Consider the following 20,883-nt stretch of genomic DNA (forward strand, 5'->3'; position numbering starts at 1 on the left):
AGCGGGAATAGCTGTCGTATTTCTGTCATGACTTTTAGCGCCGTGTTTTGATTCGATCCATTCTTCGTGATTCATCTGTTCATTTGCTTTAATTTCACTTGTTTTTTCGGCTTTTTCTTGGATATTTCGTATTTCGATCATTCATATCTCGATCATGGCCATAGCAGCGCAAGCTCAAGGTTTTAGAGGGAACTGCTGGACGGATGAAGAAATGAACATTTTATTGGAGATCTGGGGGGAGGACCATATACAAAGGGCCCTAGACGGTACCAAGCATAATAATAAAGTGTATAAAGATTGGTTTTTTTATTTTGTTTGATGGTTGTTATGAAACTTTTCTTCCTCCAAACGACAGGAGATTCAGAAACGCCGCGATCAGCCACAGCGCGAACGAACTGGCCTCGAACCGGATGGAAGTCAGTTCAACTAACCCGCACCGTGTGAATACGATTTCATTCAGGTGGACTGGCTTTGTGGGAACCGACCCGAGGTGGGTTTAGGCCGGTTCGGACGAACCCGCACCGTGTAAAAAGCCCTTATGTTTTGAAGTGAACGTACACACTCTATACATATTTGCAAAATGGCCATCACATTATCAGTCTCGGCTGCAATGCCTTAGGGCAATACTTTATGTGTAGTGCGTTCAGTACATTACAGAAACAGGTAGGATCGAGGCCGTTTTGACAGTTTTGAGCAAACAACAATTATCAGCGTAAAATCTGCCAATTACTGCCAATTACGGGGCGTTTAGTCTTTCTACTGTGAATAGCTATAATCCTATCGAAACAAGAGTCCAAAATATTGGTATCCTGGCACATTTCCTGGCCCAGCTACTGCAAATTCTGATGAAAATGCAACTATTTTGCTGGAACTTCTTTTGGCCACCACCAGTACGAACCATAAGCTAGGCTGGCTTTTGCAGCGTAGCTAAAAAATGTCCAAAAACTGTGCTTTATGACCATCATTTTTTGGCACTAGCAATTCCATAGAACACGGTAGTCAAGGTACACGATTGACACAGTGCATAACAGTGATCTATGAATTTTCTCCAGCAGACGAACATTTAGGTGAAAGTCATTTTTCATGAACTCTGCACAATCCATTCCATTTTGCGCCTTGCAGTCTACGATCCAGACCAGGAATATGTAATTGATATCAGTTCCCGCGTTATCTGATGGCCTCGGTTTGGTTTACGCTGAGTGGCATATCTGCTGCAAGCAGGCCAGACTCTAATTAGGACACGCTCAATATAGCCATTCCGTGATGGAGAGGCATCCGTGATTGACTGGATAGCAATGCAAAAGAAACAAACCCAAGCATGTTGTCTGTTGGACAACTAACTAGTTACTAGCTCATGCTGACCACATGGGCTCCATCCATCCATGGGTGAAAGATAAAACATTTCATGAATATTATAAACCTATGGGGCTATGCTAACTAATCTAAGTGGACATTTGGGATATATTATCAATTAGGTATATGTACTAGTAACTTCAAACTCTACAATGAAATAACTTAACTAATGGTGAAAATGCCCTAGCCATAGCAACCACTACACCAACGCCTAACTGACACATGCATACTAGTGCAGGGTATACAGAATGTGCATCAAGGAAGTAGGTCATGTCCTGGATTTTTAACTCTGATTTGCAAAATGAGCACCAACAAAGTACTGATTTTACATCATGTGTGGTATATTTCAGTTTAAGATGACTATATTTTGATACGTTAGGACATTATGTACCCATGGATATCATACATCAACTGTCTTGAACTCTAAGCCTCACAGAACATGGCACCCAACATGTGCCTCTCAGCATGTTTGACCCCATCTATCAAGCCACTGTTTATTTGAAGATTTCTCAGAACTATTTTAATTTCAAGCCATCAGACCGCTTGCATCTGAAAGAAGGCATCATTATGTGCCAAAATGTGCATAGATACTGAGCTAATTGGCTGAGACCACGCTAAGACAACAGCTTTTTTCTGTTGATTGGCATTTTAGAACCCTGCCCTTCATGACTATAACCAATAATATAGCAGAGACCAGTTGAGATATGAAATCAACATTTTGCATACCATTAGTCAAGATATCAAGAGAGAGGCCTAGTGGATTTTTCACCCTCAAGGCTCTTTAAGCCTCCCAGAACACGCCCAAAAAGGGCAGCCACACCCTTCAGGATTATTTAGGATTATTAATCTGTCTACTGGAGCTAAATAGGATAATATGTCTGAGGATAAATATTATAAACAGTCAGTGAGTAACCTATTCTCCAATATCAGCAAGATTGAAACAGATGTGGGTAACTGTATGGTCACAAGGGACACTTTTAGTGGCACATAATCATTTGGCTACTCTCCATCAGACAGGTAGTACATTGCAGTACCAATGCGCTATCTTGCATTGGTACCAAAACGAGGCTGAGTTTAGTAGATAAGGATATAATATGGCCTAGATTGCAGACTGTTGGAAACCATCGTGAGAACAAGTTCATTTTCAAGAGTTTCACCTGCATAACCTTCTTGCGTTATTTGAATGAAATGGGCAAGGGCCATTGTGCTCACCGTATAGATATTTGGTGGTTTGATATTCATCCTGGTCAAGAAACATGCTACATGTATAGTACATAGGCCAAACCAAAGGAGGTATGACATGTGATGTATCGTTGCTTGGAGTAACTACCATTTAAATATCATTGCAAACAAGTCACTAATAAGCAAGATATTGGACTTTTTCCATTTTTAGGTTTGGCTCCTGGTGGCCAAGTCAAGAATCACATCGGAACGAAAATCAGTGTCTGAGGTAACATGACGTAGAGAGTTGTGTGTGTACCAAATTTCAAGTTCATAGCTTTTGCAGTTAAGAAACGTTCCATAGTTACACTGAAATGGCCAGTTTACCATCTGACCTCTGTGACCTTAAGAATTAGGTCAAATCAAAAACCCCAAAGGATATGTGATGTGTCCTTGCTAGGAGTACCTACCATAAAAATTTTATCGATAAAAAGTCACTAATACGAAGATATTGGACTTTTTGCCTTTTTTAGTTTTGGCCCCCTGGTGGCCAAGTCAAGAATCAAAATTCAGACCTCTAAAAAGTTTGATCCCAACTTTTTTTGTGCATGTGGCTGATTTGTTTACTTCTTAAAGCCAACGCTCTTACATATTACATATTCCAAAACTATTTATGCTGTGATACTCAAGAATCACCTCTTTCATATCCATTCTTGGGTTGGCTGAATAATTCCATGGTTACCGGAATATGAATCAATGAAATGGCCAGGGCCATTGTGCTCACCTCATGTGGAGGAAAGATGGATAAAGAGCATGGTATTGTGTCATGTAGTGTTAGGTTTGATGTAAGTCCAAGCAATTACAATTTCCCCAAAATGGCCAATTTACAATACATTCGACCTCTGTGACCTTGAAAAGTAGGTCAAATCAAAGAAGACCCGGGTGACACATTGAATGGTTGTTAGAATTAGATGTACCTATGATATAAAATTGGTGCCAATCGGGCAAGTCATTACTAGGAATAATGGCATTTTGAAGAATTTAGGATTTGGCCCCCTCCCTGGAGGCCAAACGGCAAATCAGATCGCACCAAACTTCGGTACCTGAGATCACCTGACCAAGGGGTACATGTGTACTTAATTTGTGATCAATAGTCATTGCAGTTAAGAAACGTGCCATAGTTACGGCCTGACGGCGAATTTACGCCATTTGACCTCTGTGACCTTGACAAGAAGGTCAAATTAAAAACCTGTGTGACATATACTGTATGGTGGTTAGATGTACCCATGATATCAGTGGCAATCGGGCAAGAAGTTAAGGAATAATCACATTTTTAAGGTTTTTGGATTTTGCCCCCTGGTGGTCAAGTGGTGAATCATATTGGACCAAACTTCGGTCCCTAAGATCACCTGACTAAGGGGTAAATGTGTACCAAATTTGGTATCAATAGCCATTGCAGTTTAGAAACGTGCCATCGTTACATCCTAACGGCCAATTTACACCATTTGACCTCTGTGACCTTGAAAAGGAGGTCAAATCGAAAACCCGGAGGATATATGATGCACCTTTGCTAGAAGTACCTACCTTTTTTTTTTTTCAAAATTTCCCGACTACTATTAAGGGAGATATTGCATATTTTCACTTTTAACGTTTGGCCCCCTGGTGGCCAAACCATGAAACGAATCGGACCGAAACTTGGTCTCCAAGGTGTCATTACATAAGGGTACATGTGTACCAAGTTTCAACTCAATAGCTCTAAAAGTTACGAAACGTGCCCTGCTAACGGACGACGGACGACGACGACGACGACGACGACGACGACGGACGCCACGGTATGGGATAAGCTCACCTCTGCTAAGAGGTGAGCTAAAAACAATGCCATGGCTACAATTAGACTGGGGCTACAAATACCCCATTTCACCTTTTACCTTTAGTATACTGATCACGGCATATGGCTTCTGTTCGTCTAGACAAGTGTGTATTAAGTTTCGCTGCAACACTACTTATTTCCGGCCAATATTTCGACTTCTTCAAGTTTGTTTCCGTCCGACAGTTAATTGAAGAAGAAACTTGACCAAAAATCTATTTTTTCAGTAACTCGTCACTGACACCCTTCAGAATGTTTTAAATCCTATCATTTAATATGATATTTGCATTTAAAATGTCTTTCGTAATTTACCGTAAATCAATGAAAACATATCATATTTTGAACATTTGCGAAAAGTCTACAAATCAAAGAATCTTGATGTAAAAGCAGTGTATTCTGTTCAACCCTGAAAATGGTCTCATAGAGTGTGTTCACTGATATGCATTCTCAATATAGGCAGGGAAAATAAATCAAAAGATGCAGAACGAACGAAAAAATTTACAAAAACTTGAGTGATATCGCGATCCTCGCGTACACCAGATTCAATCGAAAGGTCATAGATCATTGCTACGCACTGTAAATCGTGTAGAATGTGTTCAAAAGTGATATTTTTGCCTAGGACTTTTATGTTATGATTTTAATATCTTCCATTACCTTTGACAAAGACCCCCCAATCCTTAAGGGCCATGTAATTACAGTGAAATTAACTCACATCATATGTCCTTTTGTGAACATGACTATATTCAATGGGTTTCTAAGTAAACACTTCCTACTTTTGTGTGCCCAACCAAAATTAAAATCCGGTTGAATCATTGGCACGTTAGATTTGTTTGGCTGCATATATAGAGACCCTGACTGACTGCATTGCTGACCATAAGGGGAGTTCTTAATGGTCACCAGCTGTCAGACATAAAAATCACCTGCAGCGAACTAATCTTAGAATTTAGCAATAATTTTCTAATGAAAGCGAAAAGAACCTTTGTTGCATCATAGTTCGACCATACATTGTGAAAAAGCACGAAAATAAAAAAGTTAGTGAATACGGTTTTCAGCAGACAATGATATGTTAAGTGTTCATTGATATGTTGTATTTTGGCCAAGCTAATCCTTGTCCCGTCATTATCTTATTCTATCTCTGTGATATCTTAAAAAACCAGTGGACATTTTCTTTTTGGTAGGACTGTACCGAATCTAAATGTATTATACTAACAATTTCAAAATTGTCTTATAATTTGGGTGTTTTTTCCGACAGATACTAATTCCTTTGAGATAAAATGTACATTTCCCTCCAAGCAAATATTACACGTCTATTTCTTGTGAACTGTGAAAATGATATCCCCTACTTCTATCCAGTTCACTTGACAATCGAAGGCCAATTGTAAGCCAAGTAAGATGCCTGTCATAAAGGGAAAACAAAAAAACTGCGTAACAGGGAGAGGTAGCAGACATGGCATGCCAGTAATTTATCCCATTTAAATCACTTGTCCAGCCAATGTTTGTTTGGGGCATTTTGCATTAGCGCCGAGTCACTCACCTGCCTGGTCCGTTGGAAATCGTTTAAAACAGCGCCAGCTTGTTCCTGAGCACCCTGCAGGCCAGAGCCAGGGATATGTTTCGCCAAACCCTTGGAAGCCTTCCCACTTGATTCTCCAACTGAAACAAATCAATAAACCACCAACACTTAATAGTCAGCAGAAATGCCACCCACTGCAAGTACACAAACATGGGCTCAATTCGGGAGTAATGTTGCCCTACTTATCACAGAAATTGAGACATATCGCCTACTTTCTATCAAAGCAGCATGGTCTTCTTACTAAACAGCTTTACATAGGACCTATAGCTCCACTTACACAACTCCTCCCGGTCGAGGGAGGCTCCACCACCACTAAACAAGTTCTTGAAGAAGCCTTGCTTTGGTGGTTCAGGTGCATCTACGGGAAGAAACAATTCACCAAGCATCTCCTGCAGATTCTCACTGAAAAAGACAAACCTGACAAATGAGTACTCACTTAGAGTCATTTTAATAAACTTGTATCTGATGGCTGCCACAATCAGGTACTTGTTCACATAATCGGTTATGCACCAATTGGGGTTATTAGCCTATTTAGTTACTCTGGCTTCAGCTTTGACCCAATGCCAATAGAAGTGTCCATAGCAAGCTCTGTACACTTGGACTGGGTACTTTGCATGCCCCAGCATAGACATCAGCAACAAAGAATCTTGGTTATATGCCTCATTCAAAGGACAAAATGACTATATCGAAGTGAATCAACTCGCTCAGGTTATCACACAAATGTGGTAGTGCTGGGAATCATGCCCGAAACCCTTCAATGGAAAAACAGAGACCTTTACCACTAGAGCATGCCACTGGTCTGTTTCGATAGCACTCTTTTTGGTCTATTCTAAAACATCTAGATTTATAATGAACCGCAGTTTACAGTGTAAATGCACCATGTGCCTACGGTGCCTCGTTTTGAATTCAGCGGGTATATGGTAAGGCAACCATAACCGCTTGGAATGGTGCAAAATATGGAAGCAGTCAAAAAGCATTTAAAACCCCATTAATCGTTATCTTATTTGAGATGCTTTAGAATGGAAATTGATACCTCACTGTCTGTATTGATTGTCTCACCAAAACTGCTTGGGTGGAGTTCCACCCTTGCGGTTTTGGCGAGACTGAACTGACATAAATTGATGGACTTAAGCATGATGAGGCAAGAAATATAGCTACTCCCCAAAAGATTCAGGGATGCTGAGGTGCTGATATGAGCAAGGACTCCTCCAATTTAAGTAAATGAGACATTGCATTATTATATAATAATATAATGTGTATACACCACTTTGTTTATCTCTGTTTCCGCATGAGAAGATTTTGAGGATCATGTAATTACGCAAGACTCACCACATATCAGCCGCATATGTAAGCTTCTGCACTTCAGTCGGAGAACAGAAAAACAGAGCATGTCCATTGTTGCTGATTGAGAATGTTCTTGCAATCCTGAAAGAAACATAGAGTAACCTTAAATTGCCTGTCTATCGGTCTGATGCAAGCACACTATTGAAGTCATGATACCGATATTGAAACACAAACTTGGTACTGTAAACCACCCCTTTATTTTGGCAATTTTCGAAAAATTATGAAAAAATTGCAAATTATGAAATTGTTTTAGTTATTCCGTCCAAACACCGTCAAGAGATATCTTTTGCAATCTTTATATTTGCAATTTTTCCCCCAAATCTAGCTTATTTATGATAATTAAACATCCGCAACAAGAGGCCCAAGGGCCTGGAGCTTAGTTGAAATACATCGGTACCATGTAAAAAACATGGAAAGTACCTGGTAGATCTCTTTCAACCTAAATTTTGTTTACATACTGATATGCCTTTATCACACACATATACCAAAGTAAAAATATTCCAAGACAAATAATGAAAAAACGTGCCACATATTAGTGAAATTTAAGAGCTCTAGTCCTATGACGTTGAAGAGTCAGACAAATTAAAAACCTCGGTGATATGTAATGGAGACTTATCATATACGCCAAACATTTAAAGTCCGGGAGCTGAGCGACTTTTATTTAACATGCAAGCTACATATGGACCACGAATGGGAGCTCTGTACAGGAGCACAAGCATCAATGTACATGTAAATCTTGAACGGTTGGATTTAGACCCTATAAATGTAATACAAACAGATAGAAACAGGGCACCTCTGGAAGAGATAAGCATGTTTTTATTTGTTGTCAAGTGGCAGTGTGGTTGGGAAGGACTTTTTATGTATTTTGCCTTGATTGGCCCCGATTTCCATAGAAACCAATCTGAATTGTCATTTCGTGTAACATATCAAAAGGAGGCTTTTTAAGACATGCTTATCTAACTCACCCAAAACCTCGTTCAGCGCCACTCCCTTATACTCAGAACAAGAAGTAGAGATAGCACTAATCTCGTTGGCCGTTGTGGGACCCAGACGGCGAAGCTCTGGAGAAACAAGTGTCATTGAGTAGGCCAGCCGGATAGTGGCCACTAACCACCTGGCGACCGTAGCAGCAGCTATCTCCATAGAAAACTCCCCCCGATAAGACAAAAAGAAGCGCTTCCTGCCTGGATGAGTAGCAGGGTCTTTGGTTTTATCGAAGTAGAACTTCAATGCTTGGACGGGGCAAAGAGTTCTGTCTGGGAGGTCCCTAGGGACGATACCGGACAAGGAGGGGATGAAAACCGGGCGCCTGGAGGTGTGCGGTGCCTGGTTTTTTTTTTCAAGAAAGCCTGGGACAAATTCTTGGACCGCGCCCCTCTCCTTGAAAGTCAATTTATCTAAGGCTATAGCATGGAGGTCAGACTGGCTCTAGCCTGTGGCTGATCAGCCACCAAAAAGACGGTCTTAAAGGTCAGATGTTTAAAATCTGCCTTGTGCATCGGCTCAAATGGAAACTTCATAAAAGCCCTTAGCACAACGTAGAGGTCCCACTTGAGGGTACGCTGAATTGAGCGAGATTGCTCGAGAGACATATTGCGATGCAATGATGAGACAGCCTCATCCCAAAACGGTTGCCAGGATCCAGTCTGCTTTAAGGTGACCGAGATAACAGAGCAGAGCAGTAGCCCTTAACCCCCTGGACCGAATATTTCTGGACTGAGAAGAAGAAATTCAAGAAGTCGAGAAAGTTTGGAAGAGAGGGAGCGACCGGAAAAACTCCGAGCTCCCCAAACCAGTCTTGAAAAACATCCCACTTGCTGTCGTATGAAGCAAGGGTAGACTGTCTTTGAGGCTAAGCAACTTTATGGATAACGTCCTTCGAAAATCCTCTCTCTCGGAGGAAATACCTGATAACCTGCAGGTGTGAAGTCTGTAAAAAGAAGTGTATTTGTGATAGACCCGGCTGATCAGGTGATATAACAGATGGTCCAGTCCCACCCCGGCTACCGACGAGGGTGATCCATCAGGGGCTCAAGCAGGACCGGGAACCAAGCCTGGTTCGGCCAGCACAGGGCTATCAGACAAACTCTGACCTGAGAACAGGCAATTTTGTTTCATACCGGCAGCAAAAGAGGGGTTGGCGGGAGTGCATAAGCATTGAGGCCGTCCAAGGAGGCTGCACTATGTGGAGGAGCTCTGACTCGCATAGCCAGAGTCTCCAGACCTCCTCCAAGAGAGATGTCGGGATTGTAATCTGACAATCGAGTGGGTTTGAAAAAGTCGCCAACTTGAAAGGAGGAGGAGCTGGAGAGGGCACATGTACAGGCGGCCAAGATGAACCTGGTCCGCCATCGAGTTGAGCAGTCCCAGCAGAGACAGAAACTGTCAGGCTGAGACATTATCTTGACGATGAATAATCCCGTTCAGAGACCGGATCTTGAGAATTCGGTCCTGAGGAGAGGACATGTGGCTTGCTCACGTGCAAAAGCGCACTCAACGAAGACCTAGTCCTGATACAGATCTAGCCCAGACTTGTCTAGACTGATAACCTTGCTCGTCTCACCGACTGGAGCAAGAACTTGGCCTGCCTGCAAAGACGGCGATGAGCCTGGCAACAAAACAACCAGTAAACGAGATTGCAAAGGAGCTTGACGCCCATAGTGTGAAGAGCGGCGAATGCCTTTACAACGGCTGTGAAAATAAGCGGAGCGGACCCCAGGCTGATAGGAAGGGCCTGGAGCTGATAAATCTTTCCTTCGAAACAAAAGCGAAGGAATCAGTGAAAGTGTGGGTGGATCAGGACGTGAAAATACGCATCCTGAAGATCCATCGAGACCGCCCAATCGTTGGATTCCATTGCTGTTGGGAGAATCAGTTTCTGCCTGCCCCTGGGAATGAAAAGAAAGAGGGGCTCTGCGAGGACGAGGACCCAGGATTGGCTGAAGAGCCCCGAGGGCGTCGTGACTCTGCCTGAAGAAAACGACCGGCGACCCAAGAGGAGGACCGCGGCATGTGGGGGGGGGGGGGGCAGCCGTAGGAGCACAAAATTTTGAAGTCTGTCGAACCTCTAGTTCTTCAGTTAACGAGCGGAATGCAAAAACCTAGGATGGCGGCTGGCGGCCATATTGGATTTTGGAACGCTCCCAAAATCAATAGGGAACCTTCCCTACCATAGGCCATTACACCACAAAAGTTTGAAGTCTGTCGGACCTCTAGTTCTTCAGTTAACGAGCAGAATGCGAAAACCTAAGATGGCGGCTGGCGGCTATTGCTGACCTCTGTGACTTTGAAAAGAAGGTCAAATCAAAAACCCGGGTGATATGTCATTTAACCTTATTAGATACACCAACCATAAATATTTTGTCACTCTACAAAGTTTTAGCCATCTAGCCCTAGCGGTGACGAAACGGACGACGACGATGCACGCAACGGTATCGTATAAGCTCTCCAGAGGTGAGCTAAAAACATCATGATAAGGGATCACGTCCAAAGTCCGCACGCGATATTTGCCAGCGAAGCGAAAATTGACCGGCGAATGCAAGGCGATTATATGAAATCGCCGGTATGTCAGGTGCAAAATTCGCCCACATTCGCGCCTATTCTTTGATTTCGCCACAAAAATCCCTCCGGGCGATAATGGAGGGATTTTACAAAATTGGTGGCTCTTGCATGCTTGTTCGATATTCGGAACATTTTGTAACGACTTTCGCCATGTTTTATCGGCGGAAAAGTGCAGTCATGTGATGTAAACAAATCGGGTCATACTAAACAGCGTCCACATACTTAAAGCTATCAAAGTAAAATCTAACGAAACTAGAGGCCTGGCGGCCTGAATAGCTATGCTGGCGGAATTTTATAGCAAGGAATGAGATGAATGACAAGAAAATGTAGCAAGTAGTATATGCGAGTACCAGAATGTAGGTTTATGGTAGATAGGGAGATATGGACAGACTAGATGGAATCAAGCTTAGACTAGAGGCACCGCGTTTGCTGGCAAACGCTAGTATATCCGCACTTTGGTGAAATCAGGCTGCTGGAAGTGTTATGGAATGGAATAGAATAGTAAAGAAAGTAGCTGATGATTGGAGTGGCTTTTATTGTTATTTTGGGTAGTCTATTGCTATAGCGAGAAATGTCTAGGTGAACTCGTTCAGAATGTAGAGAGGTCACAAGATATTTCCAAGTTTTACAACAAAAAGCCCGCCAGTCGGCCATTTTGAGTACAAAATCAGCAATTATCTAACTCTGCCTTGATATTCACCCCATACACGTGCACACTGAATATGAAATGTCTAGGTGAACTCGCTCAGAATGTAGATTGGTCACAAGGCATTACCAAGTTTTACAACAAAATGGCCGCCAGTCGGCCATCTTCATTTCGAAATCAGCCATTATTGAACTTGACCTTGATATTCACCCCATACACCTGCACACCAAATATGAACTGTCTAGGTGAACTTGTTCGGAATATAAAGAGGTCACAAGGCATTATCAAGTTTTACAACAAAATGATGCCAGTCGGCCAACTTGAATGCAAAATCAGCCATTATCGAACTTTGCCTTGATATTCACCCTATACATGTGCACACTAAATATGAAATGTCTAGGTGAACTCGTTCAGAATGTAGAGAGGTCAAAAGGGATTTCCAAGTTTAACAACAAAATGGCCGGCAGTCGGCCATCTTGAGTGCGAACATAGCCATTATCGAACTTGGCCTTGATATTCACCAGACACACGTGGACACCAAATATGAAATGTGAAGGCCAACTCGTTCAGAATATAGAGAGGTCACAAGAGTGTGACATACAGACGGACCGCCAGACGATCGGACGGACGGTCGGCCAGATAAAAACAATATATCCGAACTTTCTCCGAAGGTGCGGATATAACAATGGGGCCAAATTCATGAAGGGCGTTCAGCTTAAAACAGCGTTTAACTACAGAATAGACAGATTCAGGTCCTTCATGTAAATCTTCACAGAATATGAATAGGCCCTATAACTAATCAGGGAGAAGTTACACACGCCTAATGAATTTGGCCCCTGGGGTGGATGACAGTTGTGAAGGTTTTATTTGAACTGCAGTGAATGAAGTAGTTAAGGGGTTCTTTTGTCACATCCGCTCTTCAATACCTTCAGTGCCTTTGCTCCAACTGTGTTTAAGCAGGCCAGCGCCAAACTGCTCTTTAAATACCTTTAGTTTGATACCATTAACGCGACTGCCTTCCTTTAACGCTGTTTAAGTTGTTTAGTGAGTCATAAAAGTATATCAGGGTAAACCTACTCTTAAACACTTTTAGTTTGATATCAAACATGGATGACACCTTTCGCTGTAACCATCCCCAAGTAGGTCAGTTGGTAATGAAAATGGGTTAGCACAAACCTACTGTTCATTATCTTTATTTCGATACCAAACATGACTACTTTAGCTATAACAGTCTTAAAGTAGGGCAGAAGGTCATAAAAGTAGGTCAGTGCAAATCTCTCCTTCGTTACCTTGAGTTTAGATTAGTTCCAGTGACACTGCCCTATTCCCTCCCATAAGGCTACAATGCAGTCTCTAGATTGTGACATGAGACATGATGCCGTCTCAAACATCACCCTCTCTACTCTCATATCAATCAGGCTACAATGAGGGCTCTTACTTGATTGTGACATGATGCATGACACTGTCTCTTGCATCACCCGCTTCTCTTATATCAAACAGGCTACAGCGAAGTCTTTATACTTGATTGTGACATCAGGCATGAGAACGTCTCATACATCACACTCTTCTCTTATATCGATCAGGCTACAATGTGGTCACTTACTTGATTGTGACATCATCCTCTTGTCTCATATCATTCAGGCGACAATGCGGTATCTTACTTGATTGTGACATGAGGCATGATGACGTCTCTTACATCACCATACCCCTTGCCTGACCTCTTCTGAAAAGTGCTTGACTTTCAGTTGCAAGTTGCGGGAAATTTTCATGTAGAAACAATTTGGTTTCCTGGTATCAAATGATCAGTGTCGTCTTTACACTGGCAGATAAACTAAACATAAAGGACTCCAATTGCGCCGTGGATAATTTATTTTCTAGGGCATTTCCCTCTCTCTCGACCCAGGGTCGAGCGCGACAGTAAAGGGGTAGGAATTTTAACTCGACCTAAGGTCAAGCATGACACTAGTATAAGGGTTAAAGGTTGCATGTTCAAGGGTTTAGGTTTAATAGGCAAGCTTTATTTTTTAATATTATGATAAATAAAAATTCAGAGATGCCAATTCAATTTCAAGGCTTCTTTATTAAATCAACTTGTATAATACAGTAAAACAAGACCAAAACATGAAGGACAAATCAGCTAAGATACAGCGTCTTCTTTCCTTATCCTGTCGATCTCATGGCTGACTGGTTGATTGGTTTCGTGTCACCAGTTCCACGGCATGCACAGCAAAACCACTTTGCCAGTGGAGACCACTCATAGATAATAGACTGCATCATCCTGTAAACATGAGAAAAAATAGCACTTTGTAAAAAAACACCATCAAAATAAGACATTTATTATTAACATTCCCGATTATGTTACAAAAACAATGAGTAGTCTGTGCTGATACGCCAAAACCGTGAGAGGATATACAACCCTGTATGGCTTGCTGTTCATGTTAGTGGTAAGGTAAAACATAAATGTACTAAAGCCCGCAGCACACTAGCCGCCAACTTTGGCGACAAGAAGCGTTCGGCTGACGCCTCTCGGCGCCAAAGTTGGCGGCCAGTGGATCCCGGTCAGAGCACACCTGCCCAGAATTGGCGTCCAGTAGCGTCTTTTCCGCCACTTTAACCCATCCTGGGCCATGCAGCGCGAAATCATGTGACATCAAGACGCAAGCTGATTGGCCATAGCCTCGCCGCCGACGCTAAGTCAGGCGGCCATCCGTAGCCCATCCTGGGCCATGCAGCGCGAAATCATGTGACATCAAGACGCAAGCTGATTGGCCATAGCCTCGCTGCAGTCGCTAAGTCAGGCGGCCAACCGTAGCACACCTGGCTTCTTGTTGCGTTCAAATGCGGCAACACGCGTCAAAAATCAAACATGTTAGATATTTGGCGTTTAGTTGCGGCAAGTGGCGTCAAGTTGCGTTCGCCGACGCCGTTCGTAGCAGACGAGGGATTTTTCAGGCATTCAGGACTCTTGCGGCAAAAAACACCTGTGAAAGCCGAAGTTGGCGGCTAGTGTGCTGCGGGCTTAAGAAAGATCAAAACTTTTGTGAAAAACTAGTGAACTGGTGGGGGGGGGGGATAAAATAAAGTTAAATTTGAAAAAGTTCACCCTTATTTACTAACGTTCACCTTGGTAGAGTTGCAGTGTATTGCATTTGTTCATGTACCGGTATCGGGTATGTAACTGTAATGTATGGTAAATAATGTAGGCCTGGTTCATGCAGCTCCTCATGGTTTTCCGTATCAGCAAAGACTGAGAATGGCAGTTTTATTGTTCGTTCAAAATACCTCGCAATTCCAGCAGACTACTTCATCGCTTTTATTTATGTACTCTGACCAGTGTCACTATCAAAGGTGTACGATATCATTGTTATTTTGACAAGAAACATGAGAAAACGTCAACTTCTTGTGGAGCGGTCCGCCATGTCTGTTCATCTAGCGTTCGGGTTTGTTTTGATTACGTCGATGATGTTTATAGATACAAAGAGGCTATTCTTATAACAAAGTTTTGTCTGGAATTCAAAGTCATTCTCCTCTAGTTGTTATATCTATGTGTAATAGATAATTGTGAAATATTACGATTATTTCATTCTGATGATTGGGAAGAATTTTTTGCAACACCGTTTTGTGATTAAAATGTACTATGGCGTTCATGTGTGTTTTGTTCTTCGACTTTGACTCAATGACTGAGCAAATTAAATGAGACAGAAAGCCAAAAACGGTAACACATCCTATGCAAACAAGCTACGGGAGTCATTCTATGACCTTTCAAATAACAGTTGTAATGGCCAATTGTACCTAGCAAATCAAGAGAAAATACAGAGAAAACTCACCCTGGTTTAGATGAACTGAGCGCATGAATCTGGGTTTCTCTACGTGTCTTTTATCGGCAATATTAATAAGAATTAGACAAAATAACCCCACAAAACGACATGTTGACATTGAGAATCAAAACATAGGGAAATACCACTTTCTAACTGCTCGTTATGAAAAATCCAGATTGGAACTATGTTTTGAAGTGAACGTACACACTCTTTATACATTCACAAAATGGCCATCGCTTTATCAGCCTCGGCTGCAATGCCTTAGGGCAATGCCTTATGTGTAGCGCGTTCAGTACATTACAGAGACAGGTAGGATCGATGCCGTTTTGCAACTTTTGACCAGACGACAATTTCCAGCTTAAAATCTGCCAACTACTGCCAATTACGGGGTGTTTAGTCTTTCTGCTGTGAATAGCTATAATCCTATCGAAACAAGAGTTCAAAATATTGGTATCCTGGCACATTTTCTGGCCCAGCTACAGCAAATTCGGATGAAAATGCAACTATTTTGCTGGAACTACTTTCGGCCAGCTCCAGTACAAACCATAAGCTCTGCTGGAAGCCAGCGTAGCTTAAAAAGACACCCATAAACACCCAAATTTGTCTCCGTAAATGGGTTGTGTAATTGCTGAGTAACGAAAGGGTTAACTGCTGATAATCACGAAGGTATAATGCAGGCCAAAATATCCCTGCGTTCTGAACAAAATAATTGTTCACCCGCCCACCCTGCATCGCGTACATAGCCCGTCATCTTTTTCCCAGTTTTTTATCGCCTTCTGGTTATCCCTCGGTTCAGATCGTTGCGTTGGGTTCAGTCAATGATCATCAGTCAGTACTCTATAAATTACCTAGGTCAGTAACGTAATTTATTTCGATTTGTGTGGTGCAAAACTACGTTGATTTCGGCTATAGATTGGTGTGTACGAACCGCGCAATACGCGAAGCGATTATTGGTTTCTGGCTGGTTCCTATCGGGTCGTAACTTGCAAAAAACGATACTTACTCATGAACCTGGCTTTAGTCTTGCAAACTTGATCTCACTTTACGTTTTCACAGGAGCACATTTAACACACATCAGGCCCGGTATTTTACGTGCAAATCAGATCTGCTATCAGGAGTCTTTTTCCTCAGGAATCTTCAAGTTATATATTATTCTCCATAATGGTCTCCAAAAATGGCATATCTTCACATTTGATTTGTGAGCAAACCCTTACACATTTCGAAGATGTCAGGTGTCAGGTCTTGCCAAACCAGCTGATACCATCAGTTTTGTGACTTGATAGAAGTGAGCAACCTGTCATCAACATAGATAAGCCTGACAAATGTCTTACCTAAGATCAGTGAGTGGTAGGAAATCAACGTCTAACAAAGGTTTCAGGCTTGGCAGACTGAAGGCCATCAGATGTCCATTGGCAACATAACACGTCAGACATACACTGTCTGAAAGGCAAAATAAACATATCTGTGGTGAGAGGCAGGAGTAATAAATGACCTGTCACAACATTGTATGTAGTTCAAACACATGATTGATGCCAATGCAGTCAAACAAGATTAAAATGAATGCCATACTGAATCAAGTTTTGACTATCATCCCTACTGAGCCACTTTGAAGGTTAACTCATGGACTGAAGACTTAGGCAAATAAGTTTTAGCTATCACTTGAAAAAGAGCCATCAAAGACATCTATATTTATTTTTGAATAGAAGGTGGTTAGTGTTAAAAAATTGTATAAATAAATAAAATACAAAGTAATTTGATAAATAAATTACAACATTAATCTTTGATTGGTATCACTGTTCATAGTGTCCATCATGGTCAAATCGAAATGATCTGGATTAATCAAAAAATATCCTGGTTACTTGTCCTGGGCTGGACATTGGAACAACTTTAGATTTATCCAGGTTGTTGAGAAATCTTATTTTTTCTCTTTCTTGTGTTTAGGTCGACTTTGACAGGTCACACGTCAAATTCATCTTCAACTTTTACTGCCCTTTGAGAATCCACACCAACTTCACCACAACCATCGACCCCCCCCCCCCCCCCCCCCCCCGGAAAAATGATACTAGCAGGATAGGACTGCACAACCTGTACACAAGCTGAAACAGCGTTTAAGATTACAAAATCACAACAGACATATTTTATCATGAAATGACATTGGTAGGCTTGCCATCCTAGGATGGTGTATAACTATGATACAAAAATTTCCAATCCTGCTTATTTTTGCTTTTTTTGCAAGAGAGGTTGTGGTCATAGTGAAGTTGCGGATGAAAGGACGGATGATAGGAACTATCAAATAAATTTCAGGCACAACTCCTTAAAAAACAGGCCAGAGATATTAAAGTATCGAACAGTGGTTAGTAACCTTCTCAACAACCTGGAAATGAAATGATCCAGGGACCATGTGCTCACCTTGGGTAATATTAATGCATGTCATTTTCAGCGATTAAGGGGAGAACAGTTTTGGTCATTTAGGTCAATTTTGCGATCTTAGAGGGAGTGGTGTGGTAGTGCAGCTTTTATGGAGAATTTAAAGATTTTATTGAAAGCTCAAGATGGCCACCTGGCGGCCATATTGTTCATCAGATTCAGGGTTATTGTAGAGTGTACATGTACATGTCACATTGAAATTAGTTTCCATCTATTCAACAGTTTAGGAGTAATAGAACTTCGTTGAATTTTCAAGATTTTTGTACTGATGTGAAAATATTTTGGACTCCTCCTTCAAAATCTATTGACAAGAAACTCTAAAAGTGTATCATTGGAAAATATTTGAAAGAAGTATATAAATATAATAAATATGATAAATGTAATAAGGGACCCGTAAGTAAAGCTTGTGTTATTTGTGATGAATGTATTGATGAAAACGTTAGAGTGAAAGTACTTCTGGAATGAAAGTCACAAGGGCTAAGGCTGGGGTTGGGAGCACATTTACTTATGTGATGGGACGTGCATTTTTTCCACATGTGCCAAGTGAACATTCGTCTTTCTGAAAATGGTTATCAATGTCGTAGAGCATCAACTTCTTTTTGCTGTCAAATCTTCCTGGTCATTCTGAAACTTGTACAGTTCGTGGATATACCCTTCTGTCAAGTGAGTTTGATGTGCCAATATGAAATAAGCAGAATTTACATTTTTTTTAGCATGTCAAATGAACTGATAGCAATCCTTTTCTTGGCAAAGACAAAAAAAGGGTAAGTTTTTTGGTTTCATGTCTTACTTTCATTAATGCAGTATGGTTTTTGCAAAGAGATAAGTCATGCCCTGTTGGCAAGATATGATGTGTAATAAGAGCAAGATAGGGAAATAACGTCATTTTTTTTAATTTATTTTTTTAGAGAAAGTTTTTGGCCCAACTCTATCTAAATTCCCTAAGGCAGACGTTACATACACGTTCACTTCTCACTCCTCACGCCTCATTATTCACAGGGTCATTGGTGAACCCAAGAATTAACAAGGTATTTTCAATGAGCCCTGTTGTACTTTACTTCGCTTCATTTCATTTCTGGCGTGAGGCCATCAAGTTTATGCGTGAATCAAAGAATGGACATGTTCATTCTTTGTGAAGTGAATTGGAACAGAGGCAGGATGTATTTTGACTGTCAAGGGAAGATTTCCTCTTAGAGCTGTGAGTATTTTGTCTTGTGGGAGTTTTTTCAAACTAGAAATATATAACGCAATTGGGGCAAATTGCGAATGTATGCCCCTGCTCACACCACAAAAGTTTGAAGTGTGTCAAACTTCTAGTTCTTCAGTTAACAATCGGAATACCAAAATCTAAGTTGGCTGCTGGTAGCCATATTGGATTTTGGAACACGCCCAAAATTGATAGAGAGCATCCCCTGAATGACCATTGCAACACAAAAGTTTGAAGTGTGTCAAACCTCTAGTTCTTCAGTTAACAATCGGAATACCAAAATCTAAGTTGGCTGCTGGCAGCCATATTGAATTTTGGGTCAGGCCCAAAATCGACAGGGAACCTCCCCTACACAACCTCATCACACCACATAAGTTTCAGGTCTGTCACTCACTTGGTTCTTGAGTTACAGGTCGGAATGCGAAAAACCAAGTTGGGCCTGGCAGCCATCTTGGATTTCAGATCGGGCCCAAAATGGATAGGGAACCTCCCCTACACTAGGTAATAACACCACATAAGTTTCAGGTCTGTCACTCACTCGGTTCTTAATTTACGGGGCGGAATACAAATCACCAAGTCGGGGACCTGGTGGCCATCTTTGATTTCGGGTCTGGCCCAAAATCGATAGGGAACCTCCCCTACCAAAGACCATTACACCACAAAAGTTTGAAGACTGTTGGACCTCTGGTTCTCCAGTTAACGAGCGGAATGCCAAAATCTAAGATGGTGGCTGGCGGCCATCTTTGATTTCGGGTCGGGCCCAAAATCGATAGGGAACCTCCCCTACCATAGACCATTACGCCACAAAAGTTTGAAGACTGTTGGACCTCCGGTTCTCCAGTAAACGAGCGGAATGCGAAAATCTAAGATGGTGGCTGGCGGCCATCTTTGATTTCGGGTCGGGCCTAAAATCGATAGGGAACCTCCCCTACCATAGACCATTACGCCACAAAAGTTTGAAGACTGTTGGACCTCCGGTTCTCCAGTTAACGAGCGGAATGCAAAAATCTAAGATGGTGGCTGGCGGCCATCTTTGATTTCGGGTCGGGCCCAAAATCGATAGGGAACCTCCCCTACCATAGACCATCACACCACAAAAGTTTGAAGACTGTTGGACCTCTGGTTCTCTAGTAAACGAGCGGAATGCGAAAATCTAAGATGGCGGCTGGCGGCCATATTGGATTTTGGAACGCGCCAAAAAACAATAGGGACCCTTTGACACACTAGGCCTACACCCCCTAAAAATTTCAAGTCTGCCGAGCGAATGATGAGGCATGAGGCGTCACGCGTGAAGAGTTAAAAGTGAATCACTCATTCCTATGTAACGTCTGCCTAAGGATCAACTGATTCCTGGGGAATGAGGGGAGGGGGAAGCCATTTGAGATGCATGCCGTAAAGCTCGCAGCACACCTGACTCCAACTTCAGCGTCCAGTGCAGTTTTTTGGCCACCAGTGTCTGTACGCCAGAAAACTCCAAGGTGTGCTACGACTTGACGCCGCCGGACGGCGGCAAACTTCACTCAATTCCAGACATCAAACTGGTTTGATTTTGGACTCCGGTGAACGCCAGTGAAAGCGTTAAGCAGCCACGTGCTACCGATTCAGTGGCGAGTGGAGTCGGAGTCAAGGCTATAGCCAATCAGCTGGCAGTTTCGGGTCACCTGATTTCAAAATGGCAGCCCATGGGGAAGAACTGGAGTCATGACGATGAGGTCTGCGTTGGTTTGCGCTCACAGGGATCTTCTTGACACCAACTTTGGCAGCGAGTGGTGTTCAGTTGAACTCCTCTGGATGCCGGAGTTGGAGTTAGGTGTGCTGCCAGCTTAAGATTAGAGTTCATGTATCAGTCAGACTCGATTAGAATAGAGGTTAAACGCTAGCTAAGTGAAGGCACAACTAGATTTATTCGTGCCTATATTGTCCGAA

At 42.2% G+C, this 20,883-nt stretch overlaps 1 protein-coding gene across 8 annotated transcripts in view; it reads right to left on the reverse strand.

Annotated features, from left to right (window-relative positions):
• Positions 1-20,883, reverse strand: part of LOC135487457 (syntaxin-binding protein 5-like) — a 368,020-nt gene that overhangs the window by 35,055 nt on the left and 312,082 nt on the right. For all 8 annotated transcript variants that reach the window (XM_064771115.1, XM_064771121.1, XM_064771120.1 and 5 more), the window contains exons 25-28: positions 16,655-16,763; positions 7,284-7,379; positions 6,232-6,356; positions 5,916-6,034 (exon numbers count right to left, since the gene is read on the reverse strand). In XM_064771115.1, coding sequence (XP_064627185.1) covers positions 5,916-6,034; positions 6,232-6,356; positions 7,284-7,379; positions 16,655-16,763 — 449 coding nt within the window. The remainder of the gene's footprint in view (positions 1-5,915; positions 6,035-6,231; positions 6,357-7,283; positions 7,380-16,654; positions 16,764-20,883) is intronic.

Source organism: Lineus longissimus, chromosome 5 (genome assembly GCF_910592395.1).
Source record: "Lineus longissimus chromosome 5, tnLinLong1.2, whole genome shotgun sequence".
Classification (NCBI taxonomy): domain Eukaryota; kingdom Metazoa; phylum Nemertea; class Pilidiophora; order Heteronemertea; family Lineidae; genus Lineus; species Lineus longissimus.